The sequence below is a fragment of the Lytechinus variegatus genome, chromosome 14 (assembly GCF_018143015.1).
Source record: "Lytechinus variegatus isolate NC3 chromosome 14, Lvar_3.0, whole genome shotgun sequence".
Taxonomy (NCBI): Eukaryota; Metazoa; Echinodermata; class Echinoidea; order Temnopleuroida; family Toxopneustidae; genus Lytechinus; species Lytechinus variegatus.
The window spans coordinates 21,856,347-21,883,619 of NC_054753.1; the positions used below are offsets into that span (position 1 = coordinate 21,856,347).

General features: G+C 36.5%; 2 protein-coding genes across 2 annotated transcripts; one reads left to right on the plus strand and one right to left on the minus strand.

Annotated features, from left to right (window-relative positions):
• Nucleotides 1-2,170: 2,170 nt before the first annotated feature.
• LOC121427988 (echinoidin-like) lies at nucleotides 2,171-10,574 on the minus strand. Its single transcript, XM_041624567.1, has 3 exons — nucleotides 9,979-10,574; nucleotides 9,002-9,170; nucleotides 2,171-2,954 (listed from the first exon to the last, which is right to left on the minus strand). The coding sequence occupies exons 1-3, from the start codon at nucleotides 10,113-10,115 to the stop codon at nucleotides 2,700-2,702; spliced, it is 561 nt and encodes a 186-aa protein (XP_041480501.1). The 5' UTR covers nucleotides 10,116-10,574; the 3' UTR covers nucleotides 2,171-2,699.
• A 4,186-nt stretch (nucleotides 10,575-14,760) lies between these two features.
• Nucleotides 14,761-26,692, plus strand: LOC121427689 (mesenchyme-specific cell surface glycoprotein-like). Its single transcript, XM_041624210.1, has 10 exons — nucleotides 14,761-15,211; nucleotides 15,490-15,708; nucleotides 16,625-16,814; nucleotides 18,317-18,461; nucleotides 18,928-19,042; nucleotides 19,941-20,129; nucleotides 21,461-21,526; nucleotides 22,371-22,636; nucleotides 23,206-23,435; nucleotides 25,821-26,692. The coding sequence occupies exons 1-10, from the start codon at nucleotides 15,004-15,006 to the stop codon at nucleotides 25,915-25,917; spliced, it is 1,725 nt and encodes a 574-aa protein (XP_041480144.1). The 5' UTR covers nucleotides 14,761-15,003; the 3' UTR covers nucleotides 25,918-26,692.
• Nucleotides 26,693-27,273: the final 581 nt, after the last annotated feature.

Sequence of the window (27,273 nt, forward strand, 5' to 3'; positions counted from 1 at the left end):
ATACTAGTATTAAGAAAATCAAATTATATTTCATCCATCATGTCCATTTTCCGTTCTTTCTTTCTTTCTTTCTTCTCATTTTCTTCTTGATTTTGAAAAAGATTTTGGCAATTCATGGCCAACAATGCCCCTATCTGTACGCCAGTAAGTAGTTCTATAACTTAAATTTAGAATGTATTTTTCCACCTGAATTAATGAAAATGTGTTTTTTAACCATATTCTTTCAAGCACCGCATTAATGAAATAAATGAAAAGTTAAGTACAGGCTATGTGTTGAGATGCAGATTGATAATAGTTTTACTGTAAAAAAAACAACTAAAACAGAAGAAAGAAGTCGAATAAAAATATTTTTTTAAATTGACAACGAAATCAATTTACCGAATATGATTTCCCATTGGAACTTCTTTTTCAAAGAAGGAAACTAACAATTCTGCTTCGAATAATAATGATATTACAATATTGATGATATGCCTATACATGTCTCTTTCTTCTCCTTCCTTTCTCCTCTCTTCCTCCTCCTCTCTTCCTCCTGCTCTTCTTCTACTGATTAAGTAGGCCTATATAATTCACACAGCAAAATGCTGAAAATTTGATCAAATTCGGATAGCAAATAACAAAGTTATTGAATTTTAAATATTTGCATTGTTCAGGTGAAACATTTCTAGGCATATGTCTTCACTTGTTCTTTGTACTTTATTATGTGAAAGCAGGGTAATTCAAAAATGTTCTACCAAGTACTAAAACAATTGGATTGACAACTGATTCAGTGCATTGGTTATCTATTACGGCAACTTTATTTCATCATAATGGAGACACATATACACATGTATGAAAAAAATTAAAAATTATAAATTCATCTTATAACATAAGATAAAGGAAAGTGGGGATAGGACATCATTAACCCACTTAATGAACATTCACGATAATGTGTATATAACTGTTTCTCAAAATACTGATTACCTTTAAAATTCAATAACGTCTTTGTCGTTATCCGATTTTCATTAAATTTTCAGCATTTTCCTCTGGGAATTTAACTCTTATTTATTTAGATATAAATATTTTAAGCCCGGACCATCCATTTAATAAGCCAGTTCGTACTTCCTTTCTGCGCATGATCAAAAGATTCTACGCATGATCAGAAGAAGGTCATTTGTACTAAAGTGACATGGTGCTTTAAAATCTAATGAGATTAGCACCAAATTTGATGTCTTGATTATTCATATATTCTTTTGAATTGTCGTTTTCATTTACATGCACAAAAAACAACAATGCTTCCACGATCGACTGGTATTTCACAGTTTGTTAAGTACATTGTGCAACATGCTAAGATATGCATTCAAAGTAGGAATGCAACAAATACCTTCATTAAATGTTCATTGGTGTGCTATTCTAGTCACCTGGTCTATTCAATTTCTTCATCCTGCTATGTAAGGCAAGCTTACGTAATATCTTACTTTGAAATCTGCCTATCATGATGAAAGAAATGAAAGGTCATTTGACCAAAATTGCCCATGAAGTAACTACGAACTGGTCTATTGCCGTCTCAGATCCATGCAACAGAAATAACCAAGACCAGAAATGCTTATTATAAGATGTCATGTAAAATGATTTTTTCATACATTTTGCGTAAATTAGTTTAACAATGCTTCCACATGACCTATAAATGTTAGCCAGAGCAAGATTTCAGTAAAGATGAATAGAGAGGAAACAAACCAGAAATCATTACAAAGCTTACACGAAATGAATGTTTAAGTTCAAATTTATTTCTCTAAAAATACCAATATAACACGGAAGCAAAGCATGAACTACAGTTTGCATCTTTATGTTCATAGGAAATAATAAAGATTGACCTTGTTAATCATATCATATAAGATTAGAATTTTTTAAACAAGCGAGAAAGTGAAAGAACATATCAAAGAAATATGCAAGAAACATGTGAACATTATACTTACTGTTAACATTGTTATACTTTAATGCAGTATCGTTGTTCAATAACTTTCAATATCATATGTTTATCTTTCAAATTTAAAATTTCCTTCATAAATTTTGCTGAATTATTTAATGTGTCAAGGAGACCATACACTTTTATTTATTTTTAGATTCCAATAAAATACAAATCATGGCAATGCAACCAGTGAATTGTTATACAGGGAAAGCGAGATTTATATGCAGGTTCATGTACCGGCGACTTGTACTGTATACTCCCCGAACGGTATATACTAATTCCCATTTATTCAATTGATAACATTAAAATACCTCATACAATCAACGTAGAAATGAAGTATACCACCAATCACATTGTATGACATCAACGTCATCTCAATAGCAATGAGGTTTGATTATAACTTAACAAAGAAGTTCACCCATAATCAAAATGGCATAAATTTGAAATGAATCTGCATTTGAGAACAATTTTTTTTCGAAACTTACTCCTGTTAGTTACATGTTAAATGCATACTCAATATCGGTCACGACTTGGGAGATCGTTTTTACTTTTCTAACAGGTAAGTCAAAGTGATAAGCATCCTCCCCCATTGAATTCTATTTAAAAAATTATTGAGAGCACCCCCCCCCCTGGAATTCTAAAAAGTGGGAAATCATTAAATTCTTTTTTTTTTGCATTTTAAATTTACATCAGCATACTCCAATAAAAAAAATCGTTCCCAAGATCCTGGCCTAGTGGGAAATCCCCGTTCAGTTTACCAAACTGGTAACTTGCACATGAAGTACTTGTTAACATTGTCACACGGTCTGTCGTTCCACTTAAAGCCTATGACATTTCTAATCTCCCCGCAGTCTTCACCCGAACCAGAGTTGTCTGGCTGTCCGGGGTACCACATGTTCATGGTGAACGAGGATCGGTCAGTCCACTCGAAGTTTCCCTCGCTGGTAGTATCATGGATACCAATCCACATGTCACCAACACGCCCAATTGATTCATCAGCTCCGAGATCCTGATTACGATAATGATAATAATGAAGAACTGATGACCACTTTGTGTCGTATCTCATTTAGACTTAAATTAGCCCTATACCCTTCTGGACTTCTGGACAGCTTTTTAGTAATACATTAATCAATTGGCCTATTAGCTTCCAGAAAAAAACAATAAAATGCTTTGAGAGCAAAGGTACTTTTTTGCGACTTTGTAACACTTATTGTGGTACATGTTGAGTAGTGAATTTGTATTATCCTAATGGGTCCATATCCGTCCCTAAATGGAAGCCCCGTGTAGAGGAGAGTCACCACCCACTGCACTATTCGTATAAGAGTAGGGGGAAACCCCGGTGTAGTGGTCAACCTGCACCTCCCCCTATCGGTTATATCGGGAGGAGAGACCTGCGGGTCATAGTGACTCAGTTCGCATTTCACCTCTTGGGCACAGGTGACGCCAAACAAATAATAATATCACAATATTACATCGCGGAGAATGATGCATTATCGGTACTTAGGAACCTGGTCAGATTTGAGTAGTTGGGTAATTTTACTTGATTGCACCTTGTAAGTATGCACACTGCACCTGAGCCCAACTACTCACACACATTGCAACAATCATTATCTGCAAGAATCTGAAATATTGATGTAGTCAGGTCAACCCAGGAGAATAAGAAGAGGTGGGAAAGAAAAGAAAGAAACCGCTGCGTCTCTAATCTCTGCTGTAATAAAGGATATTCTTAATGACGAGCGACTCATGGACTAAGTTACAAACCATGTTGATACTTAACTGAGCAAATTTCAACCCGTACTTTTAATACAGGAGGCAAAGATATTGGAGTTGGAGGTGCTTTATAAAAAGGAATCGGAAAACTAAATCAATCAAAGTCAAAACTTGATCAACAAAACAGCCAAAATAAAGAAACTGCAAAATGAAACCAAAATGCAGGAGCATCAGTGCAGTCCGACTATAACTGCTTACGCTTCTTCAGTATCGAAGAATCGACGGGTGAGGATACTGACTGGAAGGTTCTCCAGCTGGAAAAAAGGACTAACTATCCACCTTTAATGCAGTCTTCGTGTCAACTTCAAGGCCAACGACGCCCGAGTAAAGGGAGAAACGAGTACGAGTATCATAGCAAAATTCGTCTCATATCGTAGAAGTCTTAAAAGATTGAAGAAAACCTGCAAGATTAAGGAAGTCTATCCAAGACGATCACACAAGTGAAAATGTAAAACTCTTGCAAAAAACCGGAGATAGTGAAAATGTCAAATCATCATGGATTTGCGATGGACAAATTGTTGAATTAAATCCAAGGTCGAACAAATGTGAGATAACAAAGATCATAGCTGCATGCATTACAGACCTTGGCCCCGTAACACAAAGATTAGCGATTAATCGCTAATTTGAAAGAACAATTCTGATTCAAAAATTAAGATGTAGGGTCTCACAAGGTTCTATTTTGGGACCTCTCCTATTATGTGTTAATGATATCATAAAATGCTCAAACATATTTCGTTTTCCTCTTTTTGCTGACGATACTGTTGTTACATTATCCCACAAAAACACTTGCTTATAACATCAGCTAATCTTAAATTACTTAAACTGATATCTTGATTCAGAGTAATACATTCATTCAAAGAACAGGAGAGTCCATGAAAATCTTGACAGTATATAAGTTCAGAATAATACCTTTCAATTCGTTCCATCGATAATTAACATAATTTCTTGGCATTATACTGTGGACGAGTTCCTGAACTGGAAGACGCATTGATTATATCTCCTTAAAAATATCAAGTATTGAAATATCACATAAACTTAGGCATTTTTTGATCCATGTGAGGGGTTAATGCTGCTATATCACTCAATTATATTACCACAATTATCTTATTGTAATATCATTAGGAGTAATTCATATTCATCTACTATTAGCAATTCAAAAACTCTTCAAAATAAAGCCTTCGAATCATAACTCATTCAAAATACAAGGCTCTTACTAATCCTTTATTTATAAAATTGGGTTAAATATTTTTCCAGTTCAGGAACTTGTAACACTAAATATACTTATATTTTTTTCAAATTGTCATATTGGTAATATTCCTTAAAAAAATGTTTTTAGAGATACGTTTGCAAACAATTCTCTCATTAATACGTAAAACACAAGGCAAAGATTTTTATTTCATAAACCCCGTGTACGCACTACCAAGACAATAAATTAATTTTTATATGTTGGTATAAGCATATGGAATGATTTAGACTATAAGATCAGGTAAAGTTCCCCTTTATCAAGGTTTAGGGAATTTTGTGAAAGGGATCGTTTTAGAAACTTAAAACCATAGTCATTGTGAATGTTTATGTTGTGTATAATGTTTTTTTCACTCACTCTCTCTCTCTCTCTCTTTCTATCTTTTTCTAGATCGCTTTCTTACTCTTTCTCTGTTCGTTCCCCAATATGTTTTTTTTTCATTATCTCCTATATCTTTGTTTCTCTTGATGATTTGCGGTTGATGATGAAGGTGTGCAAAACAGGTTGTATGTTTGATGGGTGCGTGTGAGGGTGTGTATGGATGTGTTTGTGTGTACCTGCACGTCAAATGATGACCAGCCAAATGTATTTTTCACCCTTTATTTGGTATTTTTGCAATGTAAATTATCTCTAATGTGTTTTATGTTGGGCCCCTATTCGCAAGCATTGCTTCTCAAGGGCCGACCCTTTTATTCTTTTGGATTCCATTTGTGTAAAGTTTTTGTAGCATTTGTTTTTGTTTTATATTTGGTTGAATAAACTAGAAATTGAAACTTGACCTTGCAAAATATCAAATCTGGTCCCCATTCACACACATCAAAAAGTGAGACAAGGGACCAGTTCTGTCGAGTGAGATTATCTTTTGGGAGTGACAGAGAAAAAGAAGCACACTTCCTCCCTATAGTATCACTCCGAAAGGACTGCGATTAGAGATTAAGTTCTTTTGCATTAAGAGACTTCTACTACTGTAGTAGTATTCAGGCGCGGATCCAGGAGGGGGCCGAGTCGGCCCCGGCCCCCCTATTTTTTGACAACCTGCAGAAAAAAGTGTACTCTTTACCTTGATAGAAACTACGAAAAACAGAAAGAAAAGTAAGAAAGAGGTATTTTACCCATGATGTGTAATTTACAGCCTCGTAACGACCGGCCCGACCCCGAAAGGATACAAAAAAGAGGTGAGGGGAAGAATTGGAAAATAGACTTTACATAATTTTTTTCGCTCGCGCTTCGCGCTCGCATTGCCTGTGTAATGAATCCCATTCAAGAGGGTTAAATGACACTAATATATAACCAATATATATACAATATATCCAGTTCTGATATCAATTTGCACACATTTTTTAGCTCGCACATCAAGCTTTCATTATTTTGTTTGATTTACACAAATTGTTAATGTGTATCAAAATGTTCAGCTCGCGCTGCGCGCTCGCATTGTTTGATTTGTGAGAAACCTATGCTCTTTGGAAATTCTTACCAAAATTTGTCAAAATGCTCCTTTATCATGTCAGTATATCAAAAAATTAAGCTCATGTTTCGTGCTCGCATTTAATTGTTTGAGACACACAGTTTATTTAAATAAAAACGAGCTTAGACTGTTCATTTTTTTCAGGTCGGAATATCAGAAATTTTGAACTTGCGCTTCGCACTCTCATTATTTAATTGGTGATACTTGTATCCTCTTCATTAATCACTAAAAACAGTCCTAATTGAGTCACTTTTCACGTTACTATATGATAAAATTTCGGCTCGCGCTTCGCGCTCGCATTCTTTAGTTTGATACTTATCTTTGTTTATGATCCCTCTTGGCTTGAGGTCTTTCTTTGGCCTTACTCACACTAACTTCCCTTTGTGTCTGCCTACTCCTTTTCTTTCATCCCCTTCATTAACCTGATTGGTCATCTCTTCTCACTAATGCCCCTTTTGTCTCCTTGTTCCAGTGTTGCTGTTGAATGTCTGTGGTCTATATTATGGTTGTTCCACCTTATATGTTTGTCATTTTGCCTCCGAAGAAGATTCTGCTAAGATCGAAAGCTTAGACCCCTTTGTTCATGATTATAAAAACTGCTCTGAATCTTCAGTTCTAAGGACATAAAATATAAAAGATTTATAGCTCGCGCTTCGCGCTCGCAATATATTTTAAGACCACATGAGATACCTTTTATTGTTCATAGCAATAAAAACTATCATATACTAAACACTTCAGTCTTTAGTTAGGACTATACCCCCTGAAAAAAAAAACAACAAAAAGCCAGATTGTAGCGGCCAATCGAGAAAAATGTTGATCAAAATATTTTTCGGCCCCCCCCCCCTCTCGGCGAAAGCTGGATCTGCCCCTGGTATTACTACTACTACTTCTACTACTACTTCTACTACTACTACTACTACTACTACTACTACTACTACTACTACTACTACTACTACTACTACTACTACTACTTCCTACTCCTACTACTACTACTACTACTACTGCTACTACTACTACTACTACTACTACTACTACTACTAATACTACTACTACTACTACTACTGCTACAGCTATTACTACTACTACTAATACTACTACTACTACCATATCACAATCACCGCCATTACTACTGACTACTACTTCTTCTTCTGCTACTACTACTACTACTATTACCATATCCCAAATCACCGCCATTACTACTTACTACTACTTCTACTGCTATTATTTAACCTAATACTAATATTTTTGTAATAATAATTAAAACAATTATTATTCTATTAATAGTTACACACGCTGCATTAAGTTCATTGTTCATACACAATAGTGTTGTCGATTCGTACTGTGTACAAACATAACTTTTCTTTACATTAAAGCAATAAAAAGCTATTGTGAGCTCAATAGCACAGTCCATGCAAAACCGGTACATAAAGGTACCGGTATACTTTGAAATTAATGTGGCGCAGGAGTTGTTCGATCTGTCCAAGGCAGACAAAGAGTTAAGGAAGTACCTTTGTTTGAATAAATCTGTTTTTCAGAGGGGAATCGCAAACGTATTTGTATTTTGCTCCAAACGGGCCGTATTAGAGTTGAATTATAAAACATTTTCGCTGAAAACCTGGCAATACCTGCCAAGTGATAAAGATTCATTGTTTGTCTCGCTATAAACTGCAATATAATATTAATGGCATCTCTTCTGAGCAGAGAGGCGGAACCGTGGGGCTGGTGGCATTTGCCCCCCCCCCCCCCTCCCCCGCCCCAAATCCTTATTCAAAATATAATACACTTTTTAAACATAATACAATTTAGGTCAAAAATAACATCTTTTTTTATCAAGTAAGGTATTCAATTTATTTATTGTTTTATGTTTTCGCTTATTTTTCACAAAATAGTGACATGTACAACTCAGTGACATGCAAATGAGATGAGTCTATGATGTCATGTACTCAATTTTTTCTTTTTTCCTTATTGTTTGAATTAAACAATATTTCAATTTTTTTTACAGATTTGTCAATACGGACCAACTTGACTGAACCATCATTAAACAATCTTACATGTAGCTCCACATTTTCAGGGAGGAATTAATCATTGTTTCACTTGACAATAAGGAAAAAATTTCATATAATAAAATACAAAAGAAATAGTGAGTGGATGATGTCATCAGTCTCCTCATTTGCATACCCCAAAAGGATGTGCATATAACTATTTGTAAAATTAAGCGAAAATTTAAAATGTCGTATCTTTCTTATTTTAGGTTCGATTTTGATGAAATTTTCAGTGTTATGCTTGTTGGGTCTCTCTCTTTTTATTCAAATCAACGTTTTTTCAAGGGTGGACTTGTCTTTTAAAATAATGATCGCAGCAAAAACTATAAGATATTCACCAGAGTACATTTAAGGAACACATCAGTCACCAGTGAAAAATATTATTTCTGAGTTTGTAATTTGTCTAGATTTTGGAGCAAATTTTTGACACTCATGAGTAACTTAATTTCAATGAGGGGTCTAATTTTACGTTCAGGGTTCACTTATAGAACTTGCAGTAGGCCTAAACCTCCTCCCCCTATAGCCCAATATTTTACCTTGATTCCTGTAGATCTGAAGTAAGAAACAACGAAATCATGCTCATCTGGGGAATGAATGGATACAAGATGAGCCACGCTATTCCTGTCCCCACCACCAAGAGACGGTCTGGAGAATTGGTTGCAATGTGCCTCGGCTTCATGCCAATTCATACTGTAACTGAACAATCTGTGGAGTTTAATTTTAAAATAAAAGGTTGGGAAAATGAGAAGGAAAAACAAAAAGAAGAGAATGCTCTTAAAAAAATACTCATCGTTTTTTTTTCGAGACAGACTTTTTCAAAGTTGGATTGTGGTGGAAGGACCTAGTAGGTTATATGCAACACCAAAAACATACAAAAAATTGATATTCATAATCATGGCATATTTTTGTCTTTTATATATGGGGGTCAGCAATATTATAGACGATATGATCCACCCATGAGATATGTAATTCAGTCACAGGTGGCCCTGTATGGCCCTGTAAAGTTTAAGAGCCTATCAAATTTCACAATGTACAGGCCTGGTGGGAGGGTGGAAATTTGGGCCGAATGTACACATAAAAAAAATGGTGGAAGGGGTGTACATCACCCTCTAAAACTAAAAGGGCCGATGAGTAACATCTTATTCAATAAGAGTGGAAAACGCTGTCACTCGATCCTCGGACATTTCAGCCCTGTTCACCCTTGGTTTTTCATCTTTTATGTTCAACACCCATGGTTTTTATTACAGCACATTTTGGTTGTCTCTTTTACACTAATTGGTGCCATGTTCTCTCGAGGGTCATAATCCATTCAGGGTGTGGCCTTCTGAGGACAGCCACTGGTGTCAGTTTATATCAGGGATGTAGAGGAGGCAGCTTGAAAAACAACTTTCTCAAATATAACCTATAAACGTGTCTAGGGCCGAGGCCCAAACCGGCGAAATTTGGTCTCGAGGCCGGCCTCGACAACATCCCTGGTTCTTACTCCCCAGAACCCGACATCTTGTAAACTTACCTGTAACAGCTACCGTTGTATGCAGTCCAGAAGGTTGGACAGCAGCAGGGAGCGTCACCTCGACAATCACCAGGACACATGGACAAGATGGTGACCAATGCCAGGGTCAATAGCAACGTTTTCTGACGACAAAACATGTCTACTCTCTATTTTAATTTGTTGAAGAATCAGCGGAGAATCTAGACAAATTAATAGGCCTAATTGGTAATTATCTCCTAATGCCGATTTATTTTCAAAACGCTATTCTCCTTTGAGGAAGTGGATGCAAGCAAAACAATTTCGAATCGTGCAGCTTCAGGCAAAATCACTTTTCGGCTATGTTTACATACAGCAAACTGCCAAATTCGAGTCAAGTCACATGCTATTTATTATACACATTAAGTTCACTGCTCATACACACATACACATTAGTGATGTGTGCACTTAATTGTACTGTGTGTCACAAAACTTTTCTTAGCACAGTCCACGTAAAACCGTAAGGTTATACAGTCAAATCTGTGTTAGTGGCCACCTGTCTATTGTGATCACCTGCCTATAGTGACCACTTAAAGCCCTTCCCATGGAGGCAGATTGTGTGTATAAGAACCTGTCTATAGCAGCCACCAGTCTATAAAGGCCACATTTTGTGTTTCCCATGGGTGGTCACTATTGACAGGTTTCACTGTACTTTGAAATTAATGCGGCGCATGAGTTGTTCGATCTGTCCGTGACAAAGACATGAAAGAGTAAATAGATCTGATTAAGGAAGTACCTTTGTTTAAATAAATCTGTTTTCAGAGGGGAATCCTAAACGTATTTGCTCTCAATGGGCCGTATTCTAGTTCCTTTTTCATGTATTGTTATTTTATATATGTATATTAAAAATGTGACATGGCTCAAAGCTTCTAAAAAAAAACCTGCGAGAGAGCGAAGTGACAGAACAAAATCTCTGTCTTTTTAAATACAAAAATCTAATTTTGTGATAGATTTTGACATAATACTAGTATTAAGAAAATCAAATTATATTTCATCCATTTTCCGTTCTTTCTTTCTTCTCATTTTCGTCTTGATTTCGAAAAAGATTTGGCATGCAGTTCATGACCAACAATGCACCCATCTGTACGCCAGTAAGTAGTTCTATAACTTTGATATAGAATGTATTTTTCCACCAAATTTAATGAAATGTGTTTTTTAACCATATTCTTTCAAGCACCACATTAGTGAAATAAATAAAAAAGTTCAGTATAGGCTATGTGGTGAGATGCAGATTGATAATAGTTTTACTGTAAAAAAAACCAAAAACAGAAGGAAGAAGTAAATAAAAAATATTTTTAAAAGTTGACAACGAAATCACCTTACCGAATATGATCCCCTACTGGAGCTGCTTTTTTAAAGAAGGAAACTAACAATTTGCTTCGAATGATAATGATATTACAATATTGATGATAGGCGTATATATCTCTTTCTTCTCCTTACTCCTCTCTTTCTCCTCCTCTCTTCCTCCTGCTCTTCTCTTACTGATTGACCGCGGTATTATAGAATGAACAACCATTTCTGGTTGATCAAGTTCCTCTTGAAATAGGGACAAATCCCTTTTGGCATGTTTGGAGTGAACTGTTCGTCCTTATCATGCTTATATACAGTGCGTATCAAAAAAAAGTTTACACTTTGAAAAAAAAACCTGTAAAATTTTACATTTGTAATATCCAAAACATTTTTTCACATTCCAACATTGGTACAGATTCATTTAAGCAAATGGCGATATAACTGTCGAAAAATATTTCCACTTGAGTGAGCACCACTTACTTTTGAAAAGTTAGTGAAAATGATTTGGAGCTTTTTTTCTGCGTATCCACTGGATCTCGCAGTTCTCCAGGACTGGAGGAAATCAACAGAAGAAGAAGATTTGCGCAGAACTTTGAAATAGCTATGCGAATAAAAGTAGACCTTAATCCTGAAAATGCGTTAGATTTAGCTTGTAAAATTGATTTGAAGACATCTTTTACCTTTTTTAACTTGTTATACCTTGCCCGAAACACTTCGAAGAGTGCATTGCGCCACACCCCACTCCCCCACACACCCAGGCCATCCTGACGATATTTGCTTTACACTGAGTTGTGATTTACATGAAATTCTTAGACTTCACTTTCATTTTAATAATCATTGTAAAGCTTGGGAAAAGTGTGGAGAAGCAAGCATTTAATTTAAAATGAAATGTAAACTCACTTTAAAAGATAAAACCTTAGTGAACAAAATAATGCTGGAGATGTCTGATATAAACTTTTGTTCAGATTCAGTTATGTCCTCAGATCCAGCTGGCACAAAAAGGGTAAAGGTTGAGCTTACTAAGTGTTGAAATTTCAATTTGGGTGGCAAAATTGTAACAAAATGCTTGAATGTATCCGTTTTATTTCAACTGGCTAAAAGTACAAGGGAAATGTATGAGAAATGTTTCGCAAGGTACATTTAGTTTCGCCATTTCCCCTTGACACAGGGTGAAAACGAGCATTTCTGCGCAAACAGATTCTACGAACTTCACAAAAATGCTCACTGAATTCTAACATTCTGTCAAAATTGTTACTTTCATTGAATGGATGAAACCCAAACTCAAGATTATATGTGCAAAATTACCCTCTTGTTGTATATTGTTGAATTCCCAGGGCGTTTTCAAAGTGTAAACTTTTTTTGATACGCACTGTATAGAGTGCATGGTACATGTGGCATAGCACATTCTGGAGTTAGATTGTGCATCTTTTTAGATACTTTCACTCCTAGAACATGTAGAAAGAGGTAATATCGATTGTAATTATGTACAGTTCTCACTGCCCAAACTGACTGATCCCTCGTCGTGGTCTTACTCGGGGGGGGGGGGCATTGCAGACCAGAATTAAATTCTTTTTCATTTAGATTTATCAGTCTCTTCTTTTTTTTGTCAAGATCTTGCACTTTGGCCCCATACTTGGAATTCGGAAAGCAACCTGTACACTTTCACTGAAAAGAACATTCAAAACTCAACCTTCCCCCACTATCCCCCAAATTATATTTTCACTATATTGATCATCACTCACCACTAGACACTATTGAATAAGTTCGATATATTTCGAGATTGATCTTCGTGTTATGCATGGGAACGGGTGCAGGTGGCGTCGTCTCCCATGTCTACACTCCCATCTTGTTGTGATAATACAGTGCGTATCAAAAAAAACGGGACAGATTTGAAAAGTCTATAAAATTTTTGTTTCAAATAATGATGTCTGTATTTTGGTTTTAATAGATGCGCTAAGGTCTTATCTTTGAAATGCAATTTAAAAAAATAAATTTTATTCATGCTTGAGCAAACACGGGACATTTTTGTTGGGGGTTCAAAAAGAGGCTTGCGCCAGAATTGCAGAATGGTGTAATACAATGATCAGACTTCTTGCTATCAGGAGAAATCCTCTTGACCTTTTCATTATCTGTTCCACAATTTTCGAATTATGCTCTCAAATTTCATTTACAAAGTTATTTATTTAATTGAATTATTTCGTTTTTTTTCATTTAATCTTCTCTTACCATTTAATTTTCCTTCATAAGTAACTGAGAAAAGAAGATTTTTTTTTGTCAACCCAAGCAATAAGATTTGAATGATTAATTGGGAAAACTTGTGATTATTAAAATCGTTTTATTATGTGAAACAAACAATGTTATGTACCTTTAAAAGACATGAATCTTTTTTCAATGGGTCATTAATTCCTTGACCAAGTTTAATTGCTTGACAGGAAACACAGGAAGGGATTCATGTCTTTCAATGACAATGGTGTATTGAGTCAATTTTGAAGGAGCTAGATATGGCAGATCGGGTAAAATGTATTAAAAAGTTGTGAGCAAGCGAAGTGAGCACGCAAATATTCCCACTTTTTAATTACAATATCAAATTTTGTGATAGATTTTGACATAATATTCAGAAAATAATATCATATTTTACTTTCTATCTGTCCTTTTATTTCCTGTCCACTTTTATTTGGTCATGATTTTTTTAATTGGGGGGGAGCAACCCGAGCGCCCACCCATCTGTGTGGCTTTGTTCAAAAGGCACCATAATCTTTGTAGCACATAATGAAAGGATTTGAATAAAAAAATCCATGCTCTCCCATAATTCGGTTAAAAAAATAATTTTAGCTTGAAGAAGGAATATTCAAAGCTAACAGAGAGCATATTGAAAAGAAATAACAGAATAATTCAAGCAAATAAATAGATATGAAAATTATGGCAAAGATAATGAAAAGGTTAAGAGGAAGTCTGCTAATAAGCAAGAAGTCCGATCATCATATTACTCATATTCTGCAATTCTGGCGCAAGCCTCTTTTTGAACCCCCAACAAAAAAGTCCCGTGTTCGCTCAAGCATGAACGAAACTAATTTTTTTTAATAGCGTTTGAAAGACCAGACCTTAGAGCACCTATTAACACCAAAATATAGAAATAATAATTTGAAATTAAAATTTTATAGACTTTTCAAATCTGTCCCGTTTTTTTTGATACGCACTGTACAGTTTTGTAGGTGATTTTAAATTGCTAGTCAATCCATATGATTATCACATGGCAACAATCAACTTTTGTATTCTGAAGTCAATTTGAAAAGTATATGAAGTTATCTTCACGACATGTCTGTCACATGCTAATAAGTCAGTTCCCTGGATTCTTGAGTCTGAAATTCGGCATCCCTCGTCACGTGGTCGCCCCTCCAAATTGAATAACTTCTAAGTATTCTAAAGAAGGATTTTAAAAGGGGGTATTTGCAAGCTTTTCACGTGTCAGACATTGACGGTACCCATGGACCCATGTCATCCACATGGCAATGCCCAGGACCCGGGGATGTGTCTGGATTTTCAGTCTATAAATATGTGAGCTGCAGACCACCGAGACATCATCGGATCCATCGTTCCAAGAAGTTCAGAAGGCTTCTTCTCTCCCAGCAAGTGTTCACCGGAAAACACCTACTACCAGAAAGGCCTATCCTCTGACAATACGCTTCCTCGAACCCCTCCTACCATCAGCCTAACGTAAAGATGCATCTTTCCACTCAGATACTCGTAGCCCTTTGTGGCTTCCTGATATGCTTTTCTCAAGTACAGGCTGCAGAAGTTCTTGAATCCCTGGCCAAGCTGTACATCCCCTACGACTACGATAGCTCCGGAAATGGACTGTATGGCATCAACAAGGCTGCAGTAGAACAGAGTGCTTATGATGAGGATGCGAGAATTCTTTATGCTGCAGGTAAGATTTGTCATAGCTTTTTTTTTCTTGAAGGTATAATCTTAAAGAGAATTTCACCCTGATGTCAAACTGATTTTGAAAAAAAGTATTGAGGAAAGTAAGAAATTAACATACATGATATTTAAAATAAAACACTATTTTTTTGAGGGGGGGTGGTAACGCATTGTATTTAGTCATGATAACTTTTTTTACTTTACAGAACGTAGAAATAAATAAGCCTGCCACTCAGAGATAAATATTCTACTTACATTTTTATTTTTGGAATCATTTTGTTACAGGGGATAAATACATCCACATCATTCAGCTTTCAACGTATCTAAGTATCCTCAAAAGGTTTCCCCTGCCGGCTGGTCGGGCGGCGAATGATATTGAGATATGTGGTGACTACATTGCATACGTCATAGAGGGACAAACATCGCAGGCCAATGGGACTCTAATCGTACGCGGAAAGTATAACATTAATACCAAGGAATGGCCAGTGACGAGTGAAATCCAAGGTAGGCATTATTTTGTGAATAGGGGGTTTTTGTACCGCGACGAAGAACGGATTCAAGAACCTAGCAAATGTATTGCCAAATGCACCTCGTGACAAAGAGCAACCAGGAAGTCTTTGTCGGGAACTTTGTGAATCAAAAACCAGCAGTTTCGTCATGGAGGCTGGACACTCAAACGAAAAGTTTTTGTAATTGTTCGTCAGCTCCGAAAGTTAGGATGAACTGCTGTTCCGGTAACGCGTTCACCATTTTTTGACAAATCACTGCCAGCTGTTCATTGTCATTTGGCGGGCTTTTTCAATATATTGACTATATTCTTGAATCCGATAGTCTTTGCGGTGCGGAAACAACTTGATTACTCCATGAACATTATATTAATCTTCAGTGATTTTGAAGCTGGCCTATGATGTACATTTTGATAATAATTGAATCAATAATACCCAATTTTTATAAAGCGCTTTTCCCAGAATGGCTCAAAGCGCGTTACAGCATATTATTACCCCGGTCATTGGATAAATAAACGAATCAATAATGAATGGAATGCCACATAGGTGGATATTTAGAAATGATTAAAACAAATAAGGCTTTAGTGATTCAAAAAAAGAAATTATTACTTAATTTAAATTTTCACGTATTAATTTTTTTTAATTTCATTTCTTTAAATTCAATCATTTAGTTTATTTTATTCAATTACATTTATTTTCTTTATTTTATTTCATTGGATTTTGTTTGTATTTCATATCATTTTATTCTTTCATTTTGTTTTATTATTTCAATGTATTGCATTATACTTTATTTTATTTCATTGATATCGTTTAGTTATTATCTCTAGGCTATTAAGGGACGGGGTAACACGCCTTTCTGTTACACAATGACATAAGCCACCTAAACCCAGTAACTATTCTCTTTGATTTTGTAGTGGGTAGCAAACCTGACATGCTCAAGTTCAATCATCTGTGCACTGTAATCATGACGGCCAACGAAGGGGAGGCGGGCGGACCCGACCAGAACACCTTCATCAACCCCGAAGGATCAATCTCCATAGTAGAGAACTTTGCAAGCAGTACACCGTCGGTGACCACCTTGGATTTCCGCAAGTTTAACAATGTGTAAGTAATAGAGATTTTTCGCATTTACTACGGGGAAACACTCTACAACGCATCGAGTCCTTTGAAAATGCAATCAAAATCACATTGGAGAGCCGAGAGGCTTTTGCCAAAAGTTGATGGACAGGGACATTAGATTATCCGAAGAGTTACACCGGACGAACAAGTGCAAAATGTGTCGTTGCCCGGAGTCAAGAGATTCCGATCGATGCTCTCCTTGCACCAACTTTCGACAGAAGCCTCTTGGCTATCCCTTGTGATCCCTTGTGGAGCGTTGTGGCCCAGTGGATTAGTCTTCGGAATTTGAAACAGAGGGTCGTGGGTTCGAATCCCAGCCATGGCGTAATTTCCTTCAGCAAGAAATTTATCCACATTGTGCTGCACTCGACCCAGGTGAGGTGAATGGGTACCCGGTAGGATTTTTCCTTGAACGCTTTAGCGCCTATTAATATGGCGGCTCAGCTACAGCCGGGGTAATAATATGATACCAATTATCAAAGCGCAGTAGAGTACATGCACCTGGTAGCTGCGCTATATAAATGGACCTATTATTATTATTATTATTATTTTCTAACTTTAGTAATACGAGGAAAGAGGGCGCCATTATATGTTTCCTCACTATAATGACATATTATTTATCCGGCTTTCTCATTCGTTTTGTTTAAGCCCCAATACCCATAAGGGCATATTCATATTTCAAATCCAAAAGAAGGAGCATGAATATTCTGAGAAAAAAAATCGTTATCGATTTATCAAGACGGGGGAGGGGGAAAGGACAAGAAAATGAATCGATACAATACAGCCATCGGTTTTCAAAGTCTGGGAGGGGGCCGACTATCCCCCCCCCCCCCCAAAAAAAAAGGAATGCAACCAGATAGTATTTTATAATGCTTTTTACACGGTTTTGGAAAAAAAAAGTGTGTGTGTGGGGGGGGGGTGAATCTCCACCATCCATTGCTGCCTGGGAGGGGGGCGGGGTCTTCTGTGTGTGTGAGGGCGTGGTTTTTTTTTTGGGGGGGGGTGGTATATTGTGTGGTAGGGAGTGTGGGGTGCGTGGGTGAGTGAAACATATATATGTAATCTTCCTCTTGAAGGCTTGTAGAGTTTCTTATTTGATTTGACATAATTTTGATAATAACATGATATTGAGGTAATTTTTTTTTCTCTTACAAAAAAAGTTTCATATTGTTATAGAAGAGAAATTTGGCGGTTTGATTTCATTTGTAATCATTTTTAAAATATTTGTAATCTAATTGATATTGATATATTTATTTGTTTGATTGTTAATTGATTATATACATGCAAAGAATCTTTATTTATATGAATTGTGATTGTCAACTTATTGTTTTGAAAGAGGAAGAAAATAAAATATTATTAAAAAAAAAAAAAAAATCCACCCCCGAAGTCCGCGGCCCCTATAGGATGTGACGTTCAGCAGTATACTTATACCTTCTTACAATCCTGTGGTCCCTTCCATAAAACTTGACTAACTCTATGTCTTTAAGGGCGGATAAATTGGAGAGGTGGGGCGTCAGGGCACCGTACAAGGGCTACCTATCTGGCGATTCCTACAACACCTTCTCTCAGAACATGGAACCAGAATATATCGGCATCTCAAAAGATGATCGCACCGCTTATGTGTGTTTACAGGTAGGTTCTCGCCAATACCATTAGTACTGTTATTGTTGCTGTTATTATTATCATCACTATTTTTGTTATCGTTATTATCATCATCATTCTTTTCATTACTAAATGTATTATTATTATTGTTATTGTTGTTATGATTGTTGTTATTATCATTATCATTAATATTAAATTTTATTATCATTATTATTATAATTGGTGTTGTTGTTAACATTATTATTACCACTGCTACTAAAGAGAATTGGACACAGGATAAGAAAAAAAAATCTCAATACCTTTTAAATCTTCTATATTCTATTAAAAAAATCAGGGAAAAAGAGGGTTTCAGTTAGTTTTTTCGTTTAATCGTTAATCGTCAGTGTTGCTTTTTTCCTGTGGATTCATTAGTATGACTATATTTTGATATCCTATGATCATTTCTATGGAAATTTATGTATCATAAACATTCGTAACCATTACTGTCATTGTTCAGGAAAACAATGCTATTGCTGTCGTCGATATTGAGCAGAGGACTATCACAGACCTTATACCACTCGGAACTAAATCGTGGGGGCAGATTTACATCGATGGAAGTGATAAAGACGACAGTATGTCCATTTTTAATATGCTCGTGCAGTCTTGTATGTAGTGTGTGTGGGTGTGTGCGAGGGTGTGTGTGTTTGAGTGAAGGTGAGGGTGTGTGTGGGAGCGGATCTAAGTGTACTTACTCCGAGTGAAAAACGAGGACACACTGCACGCGAATGATAGGTAAGGTGTGTATATAGGTGTGTGAGGCGAGAGTGCGTGTGCTTGTGTGTGGGGTATGTACATGTATACTTACAAGTGGGGACAAGTTGATGTTTTATCACTCCATATCCTTCAAAGTAGGGACGTACAAGTCCAGATAACGGTTCTTTGTCATCACATTTCAAACAACTTTTTTAAGAGCAAAATAATACGATATAGTTTGTCAAAAGATCCCGTTAGACAAATAAAACTTCAGTTGTGAAACATCCAACTGATCACGGTGTGGTTTTTCTGTTTCCGTCCGGACATGGACTTTCTCAGTGATTGAATTCTTAATTCCGAGTGTATCACATCACACACACATCCCCACTTCGGCGGTAAAGATAAATTGAAACCATCGACACGTCACTGGCATGAATGTGTGGGGGCGTTTGCGGGCATTTTGCAGGAGTTTCTGCATTTATTGTAAAGTCAAAATAAATTTACAAGACATAAAACATAATCGTAGTATGACATTAAAGTACATTGTAATGTGACAAATTTATAGTAGTGTCATAACAAAGTTAAGACAAGAATGAAATTAAAGGAAAGACAAAAGTTATGAAAGGAGGAAAAGCGCTACTTGGAAACCTATTATTCTATAGGTCTAGGTCTTCCAGACCTAGACCTCCAGTAAGTATCTCAATAATATTTTTGAATTGGTAGGATTTCGTAATCGCTACCATTTACTTTTCAAATCTAACAAATTCTCTTCTGTAGAAATCTTCCCAGAAGACAAAAAGTACGACATTTTCAGCTTCTACCAGCCAGACGCAATCAAGGTCTTCAGTTTCAATAATACAGACTATATATTCACTGCCAATGAGGGCGACAGATTCGAATATGAGCTTGGTAGTGACGATTGGGACGAAGGCATTCGAGGAAAGGATCTATACAACGGAGATGAAGGTATACAGTATACAGTCCGTATCAAAAAAAGTTTACACTTAGAAAAAAATCCTGTAATATTATACAGTTGCAATATCCTGAAGATTTTTCCACATTTTAACATTGGTTACAGGTCCATATAAGCAAATGACGATATAATAACTGTCGAAAAATATTTCCGCTTGAGTGAGCACCAATGATTTGCGCAGAACTTTGATATAGTTATGCGAATAAGAATAGACCTTAATCATGAAGAACACATGGGATTTACAGATTGTAAAATTGATTCGAAGATATCTTTTACCTTTTTAAACTTGTTTCCTTGCCCAGAACACTTCCAAGAGTGCATTGCGCCCCACCCCACTCCCCCATACACCGAGGCCATCGTGGTGATATTTGCTTTACACTGAGCTGTGATTTACATGAAATGGCTTAGGCTTGATTTTCATTTTGTTAATCGTTGTCAAGCTTGGGAAAATTGTGGAGAAACAAGAATTAAATGAAAAATGAAATGTAAACCCTCTTTAAATGATAAAAACTTAGTGAAAAATTGCTGGAAATGTCGAACATAAACTTTTGTTCAAATTCAGTTATGTCCACGGATGTAGCTGGCACAAAAAGGGTAAAGGTTGTGCTTACTACGTGGCAAAATTGTTACAAAATGCTTGAATGTATCCGTTTATTTCAATTGACTAATGTGCTGGGGAAATGTATGAGAATAGTTTCGCAGGGTAGGTTTGATTTCGCCCTTTGATTTCGCCCACAGCGTAAAAACAAGCATTTCTGCGCCAACAGATTTCTGCGAGTTCAAAAATGTAACATTCTGTCAAAACTTTTATTTTCATTGGATAGATGAGACCCAAACCCAGGATTATATGTGAAAAAAATACATGTATATTTTTTAATTCCCAGGGCTTTGTCAATGGGTAAACTTTTTGATACGCACTGTATATGGAGGTATCTGCCCCTGGCACTCCAGGATAATGGGAGTAGGGGTACAGTATGTTCGGCCTTTAAGGCCCCCTTGTTACCGTATAAGGGAATGATTTCACCCTTTTTTCATTGGCCAACTCCATCTCACCTAATCTCCTAATTTCGGAGACTGCCATTTCCTGTTGAATTCCAGTTTCCAAGCACCTAAATTCTCAAAAGGCCATCTAGTTCTTAAGTCTCTCATTTATTGTCAACTTCAGTTCTTAAGCATATTGAGGATATGGTTTCAGCTTTTGTGGCCGCACATCCCTACTCTTGCCGTTTTCCAAATCCGAGATCCCCTTGGGGTGAGTGCGCCTGGTATCACTGTTCTCATTTATTGTCAATATAATTAATTTGGAACATCACTTTTTCCGGAGGTGTGGAGCTCTCTGACTCTATGTCATCAAATCTTAAAGATCAACTGAAGGACAATGATGAACTTGGTAAGTTTTCTAGATTTAGAGATGCATGTCGGAAATACATAATGGAGGCCATTATAATTTAATCATGTCAGATCCTTCCTTGAATAATGACTTAAAATAACAATCATGTAGCATTATAATTATCACCAATCTACTTTGATTATAGGGAACGGCAATGTCACTGCTATCGCATTATTTTTTGCGAAGAAAAGGCGCAATCAAGAATACTTGGTCACTTCTTGAAAATGGCGACATTAATTTGAAATACTGAGTCAAGTTGTATTGTATTCAAGTGAGGACATGATGAAAGTTGAACGCAGGGTGTTTGGTTTTGTCCCAGGAAATAAAGAATATAACAATAAAAAAGGATAATAATAATAATGATTTATGACATGTCTGCCAGTCTGCATGTACTAACAGCTCCGCATTATTGCTGAGATCAGACATTGTCTTACACAATATGCGATACAAATGCTGTTCATCATTATCATCATCATAAAAGTTACCTTAATAGCGCTTAAAACATGATGTTTCTAAGCACTGATTTGCATTATTACCCCTGTCATCGGGTCCTCTTCACTCCTTGGGGAGCATTCCAACAATAGTTCCAATACTCTACTGCGGCATAAGACCATGCATGGTGGCGTTTCATGGCGTTTCATGAAAGGACTTGGACGTTTTATCCGACAGTTACCAGAGAAAGAGTGCCTCTCGGCCAATCAGAATAAAAGAAAGATGCTAGATTTGACTACTTCTCGGTTGAAAATGTTGATGAAACGCTCCCCTGGGTGTAGAGTGTGGAACTGCGGGTTGACGCTTTTCCAAAGGAATAGTTGTTTGTAACTATACTCGTTATTTTCTCAAGGTCGTCTGAAGTTCAGCAGGACTGACGGTCTAGATGATGACGGTAAGGTTCTACGCCCCCACTTCTTTGGGGCCCGCGGTGTGTCTATCTTCAGGCCTTACGGGGTACCTAGCCTTAAGAACATAGAACGTGTCTGGGACAGCGCGGACGACGTCGAGAGGAGAATGAAGGAGTCGTACCCGGATGTATTCAATGGTGACACCAAACCTGACGAGGCGGACAACGAAACCCCAGGAGACCTACAGGATTCACGCTCCGATAACTTGGTAAGTTTAACATGGGTCTTATAATTATGAATGAATCTAAACTTTCTAATGCGACCCCTAGCTAACCTATATAACATTAAAGTAGATGTAATGACTGATATTCTGCTTCCATTTGGCATCAATTTGACGTCCAACTTTAACTACACCATTTGGTCGGCTTGTAAGTGGACAATTATTGATGATTTGTGTAAGGTTCGTTTAACAAAAGACATAATCAGCATCACATTATGATTCACATTTGATGGATGTGTTCTCCCCAGTACACAGCAAAAACTGTGGTGTTAACCGGTGTACATATAGGACCACACCAGTTATTTTACACCGGTGTTAAATTGGTGGTGTTAGTTTTACACCTATAGGTGTTATTACAACACCTTTTGCTGTTACATTTACACTCTTTGGTGTTATGTTTAATCTCTAGGGTGTAATTTTAACACCTCAGGGTGTGGTCCTCTATTAACACCATTTGGTGTCATTTTTATCACCGCAGTTTTTACAGTGTATGAGTATGGCAGTACGTAGATTGATATATCTCGTGTGATTTTGAATGTCTGATTATTATGAAACAGGGCCCCGAGTGCGAGAGTATCGAATTCGGCGAGATAAACGGCAAGACCTACGCATTTTTCGGCATCGATCGCAGCGCCGCCATTCTCATCTATGAGATCGTTTTGCCAACTTCCACCAGTGACATGGAGCTAAGGTTTGTGGATGTCAAACGGGACGGTGGAACTAGTCAAACCTATCAAGAACTTCTTGAAGAACGCAATCTCGGCGACCTGGATCCGGAAGACCTGCGGTGAGTATTGGTGATTCCCTTGATACACTTCATTATTTCATGAAATGAATCGAAATCCCCGTAAAATTTGGGTTATTACACTATAGTAAGATAATTTGGTGATCAACGTTGATAGGCCTATCTTTCATTACTGTCAGTAAATGCTAGAGTGACACATGAATCTCTGAAAAATGTAGGCCCGACAACGCGGGCTTCGATTAATAAATGATTGAGGATAAGGATTGTTTCAGTATAGGCTTGGTATACCGCGAAAGATCCTGTGTGTAATTTTCTTAAATTGAAGCATAGTAATTTATTCCCAGCTAAGTGAGAAACTTCTAATCTTTTATGTCTTCGAACATTTTTGTCGACTTTCAGACGTATGCTGGTCTGTGTAAGCTACTTAAGATGACAAAATTAATAGCCTGGAACTGTTGCCTTGTATATATGACCCTAAAGAAGATCTTCATGAAATAGTAATTATGATCGAACAGTCGAACCAATGGAATCAAAGATAACATCAAGGGGTAAACTTCCCCAAATAAGAAAATTAAAAAAAAAATCCATTATTTGGCACTATTGAGTTTTGTATTGCGGTTCGTGATTGACTTTCCTCTGAGGGGAATTATAAACTTCATAGAAATGACCATACCCAGGAGTTTGTTTCATAAAGACGTAAGGTAATGGTAACTAATATGGAAAGCTTGATTGTGATTGGCTGCTGAGTCCAGTTACCATGGTGATTACCATCGTGCACTGTAAAAACTGTGGTGTTAAAACTGACACCAGTTGGTGTTAATAGAAGACCACACCCCGTGGTGTGAAGCCAACACCCAATAGATTGAACATAACACCAAAGAGTGTAAATGTAACAACCAAAGGTGTTGAAATAACACCTATAGGTGTTAAACTGTCAATTTGACACCGGTGTAAAATAACTGGTGTGGTCCTCTACGTACACCCGTTAACACCACACTTTTTGCTGTGTGACAAAGTTACAATAATGCATCTCTTTATGGAACATAGTTTAAAGGTATTTTTTAACTCTGTGAACAGCCGATTTAAAAAATTCTCAAACCAAGATGAAACATGTGTACAAGTGCATGTATTAGAACTAATAAACCCTGAAGACAACCATTATTGAGAATGAAAAGCTAAAACTACAAGGCAAACCCCGATTTTGTAAATAGGCGTCTTATAGACGCCTGAATAGTACACATAAGTGTAGGGATGAAATTAAGATGGTGTTTCCGGTCACTTTATATTTCAATTTTTGAAGCACTAGATAATCATTTTTTAACGCAATTTTTTTTTGGGCTTCATTATTGTAACATATCACAGACACAGGTGACAAGTGTGACCTTCTAGCTCAAATTTTTTTTAAGTCAAACCAATGTTAACCAATCACTTTAAGTGATGTCATATTAAATATCACTTTCTGATAAATAAATCTCAATCATCATCGGCTGGTCCTAGTCCTAGATCAGGGCTCTGGGAACGATTAACAGGGAGTCAGAGGGTGCTGGTTGAAATTTGAAAAGCAAAAAACAACAGCAGCATAAAAGAAGGTTCCGTTACGAAATACAGAAGAGTTCGGTCTAGTAAAATTGGACAAGCAAAAAAGTACGTCAGTTTAGGAATTCTTGAACGGTTCCAAAATAATACGGAACAAGTAACGAATCATCTAAAATCTATTTTTGTAAGAGTGAAATACTTTTTGGTATTTCCAAAAATTACAATCGAATTGGTCTTAAAGGGATGGTCCAGGCTGGAGATATTTATATATTAATAAACAAATAAACAGAGTAAAATTCAAAGAGCAAAATGCTGAAAATATCATCAAAATCGAATAAAGTTATGGAATTTTAAAGATTTGAATCATTCCGGTGAAACAGTTTTAGGCATATCTTTGTGAATATTCATTAGGTGGGCTGATGATGTCACCCCACTTGTTCGTTTGTATTTTATTATATGAAATTGGGTTTATTTAAAAAAAAATTCTACCAAGAATTAAAACAATCGGATTGACATTTGATAAAGTGCATAAGTTATTTATTGACGCAACATATTTCATCATGACGGAGACACATCCTATACACATGTATGGAAAAAATGAAACATTTGTACACATTTATAATCTCATGTTATAATATAAGAAAAGGGAAAATGGGGATGTAACATGTATCATCAGCTTACTTAATGAATATTCATGACGACGTTCATATAAGTGTTTTACACAAAATATTGCTAGACTTTAAAATTCAATAACTTCGCTATTTGTTATCCGATTTTGATGGAATTTCAATATTTTGTTGTGTGAATTCTACTCTATTTACGTAGATATTAATATTTTCAGCCCAGACCATCCCTTTAATAACCTCATTCCATTACATTTTTAACCCACAGCTTCGTGCCAGCCTCCAAATCTCCATTCTACAGGCCGATGCTAATCGTCACCAGCACTGTAAGCGGTACCATCCAAATCTACGAAGTCAACCTCTAAACTAAAGATTGAGCTATTCTCAGCTAGTCATGATGGGTCTATGATCTAACATAATATGGAAAGCCCACCCCATCCCCTCCACCATGTCAACCCATTTTGAGAAAGAGTTCGTTCATTCTATTTACCAAAGTCTCGCAATCCCCCACCCCCCTTTATTATGGTAACCAAGAACATGGACTCTCTCTTCCTTCATTTTCGTGCCATGTTTTTTCTCCAGATAAGAGGCCTTACGCCTTTAAGGCGATATGATTAGTGTTCATTTAATTATTATTTATTTACTTTTTAATTCATTACTTATACGAACTCATTCAATCGACTTACCAACTTGCAACTTGTTTTCATGACTTGCTAACTCGTTTAATCAACTACCTAAGGGGCGTTATAAGTTGTGGGGAAAACATGAGTAAATAAGTCGCGGTAGCGAATTAGTAAGTCATGGAGCTGTTTCGGAATTTATATTGAAAATATCCTGTCACCTCCGGGGCACCATGCTTCCAATCTGAATCAAATCCCACCAATAAAATTACAGTAAGATGAGAATTTGCTTTGGATCCCGCCGAAAACTTTAGTCCAAGTCCCGTTTGCATTTTAGTTATCATCATGGTAACTTTCTCATGCAATGGTATCTTGGCACCATATGATAATATGAATCAACTGGAAAGAAGCATTAATTTTGAGAAAATAATAAGTTACAATTTATAGCTTGACAAGTGCAATAATCGTATATCTCTAATTGCTGAAAGAAAAATATGTATTTTATTCTGAAATAAACTTTACATTCCATCAAGTTTGAGATGTCTTGCAATCTATCTTGATGTTGATATATATGTTTCTAGTCATGATTTTAAAGCATACGAAGTGTTATTATTAGTAATATTTAACTTAAGATTGAACAAGAATTTGAGAAATCGAACAGGGACAGAAGTGGATATGAATGTATTTGAGAAACTGATGACTTGGAATAGATGGCCGGGTGGGTGTTTCATAAAGCTGTTCGTAAAGTTACGAACGACTTTACGCACGACTGGAACATGTTCTTAGGTCATAACTCAATTACATATGAATATCACATAGCACAAGAAAGGATCACCAGTCGTGCGTAAAGTCATTCGTATCTTACGAACAGCTTTATGAAACAACCACCGGGAATGGCATATTTGAATGAGGATTGAGGGATAGAAGGACATGAAGTTAGTAGGTGTGTGTGGGTGGGTGTGTGTGTGAAAATACATTCAATAAAAACAAAAACGAAGAGAGAGGGGAAAACCTTAATATACATATGACGACAAGGAGGCGCGATTCCACCGGGAATGGCATATTTGAATGAGGATTGAGGGATAGAAGGACATGAAGTTA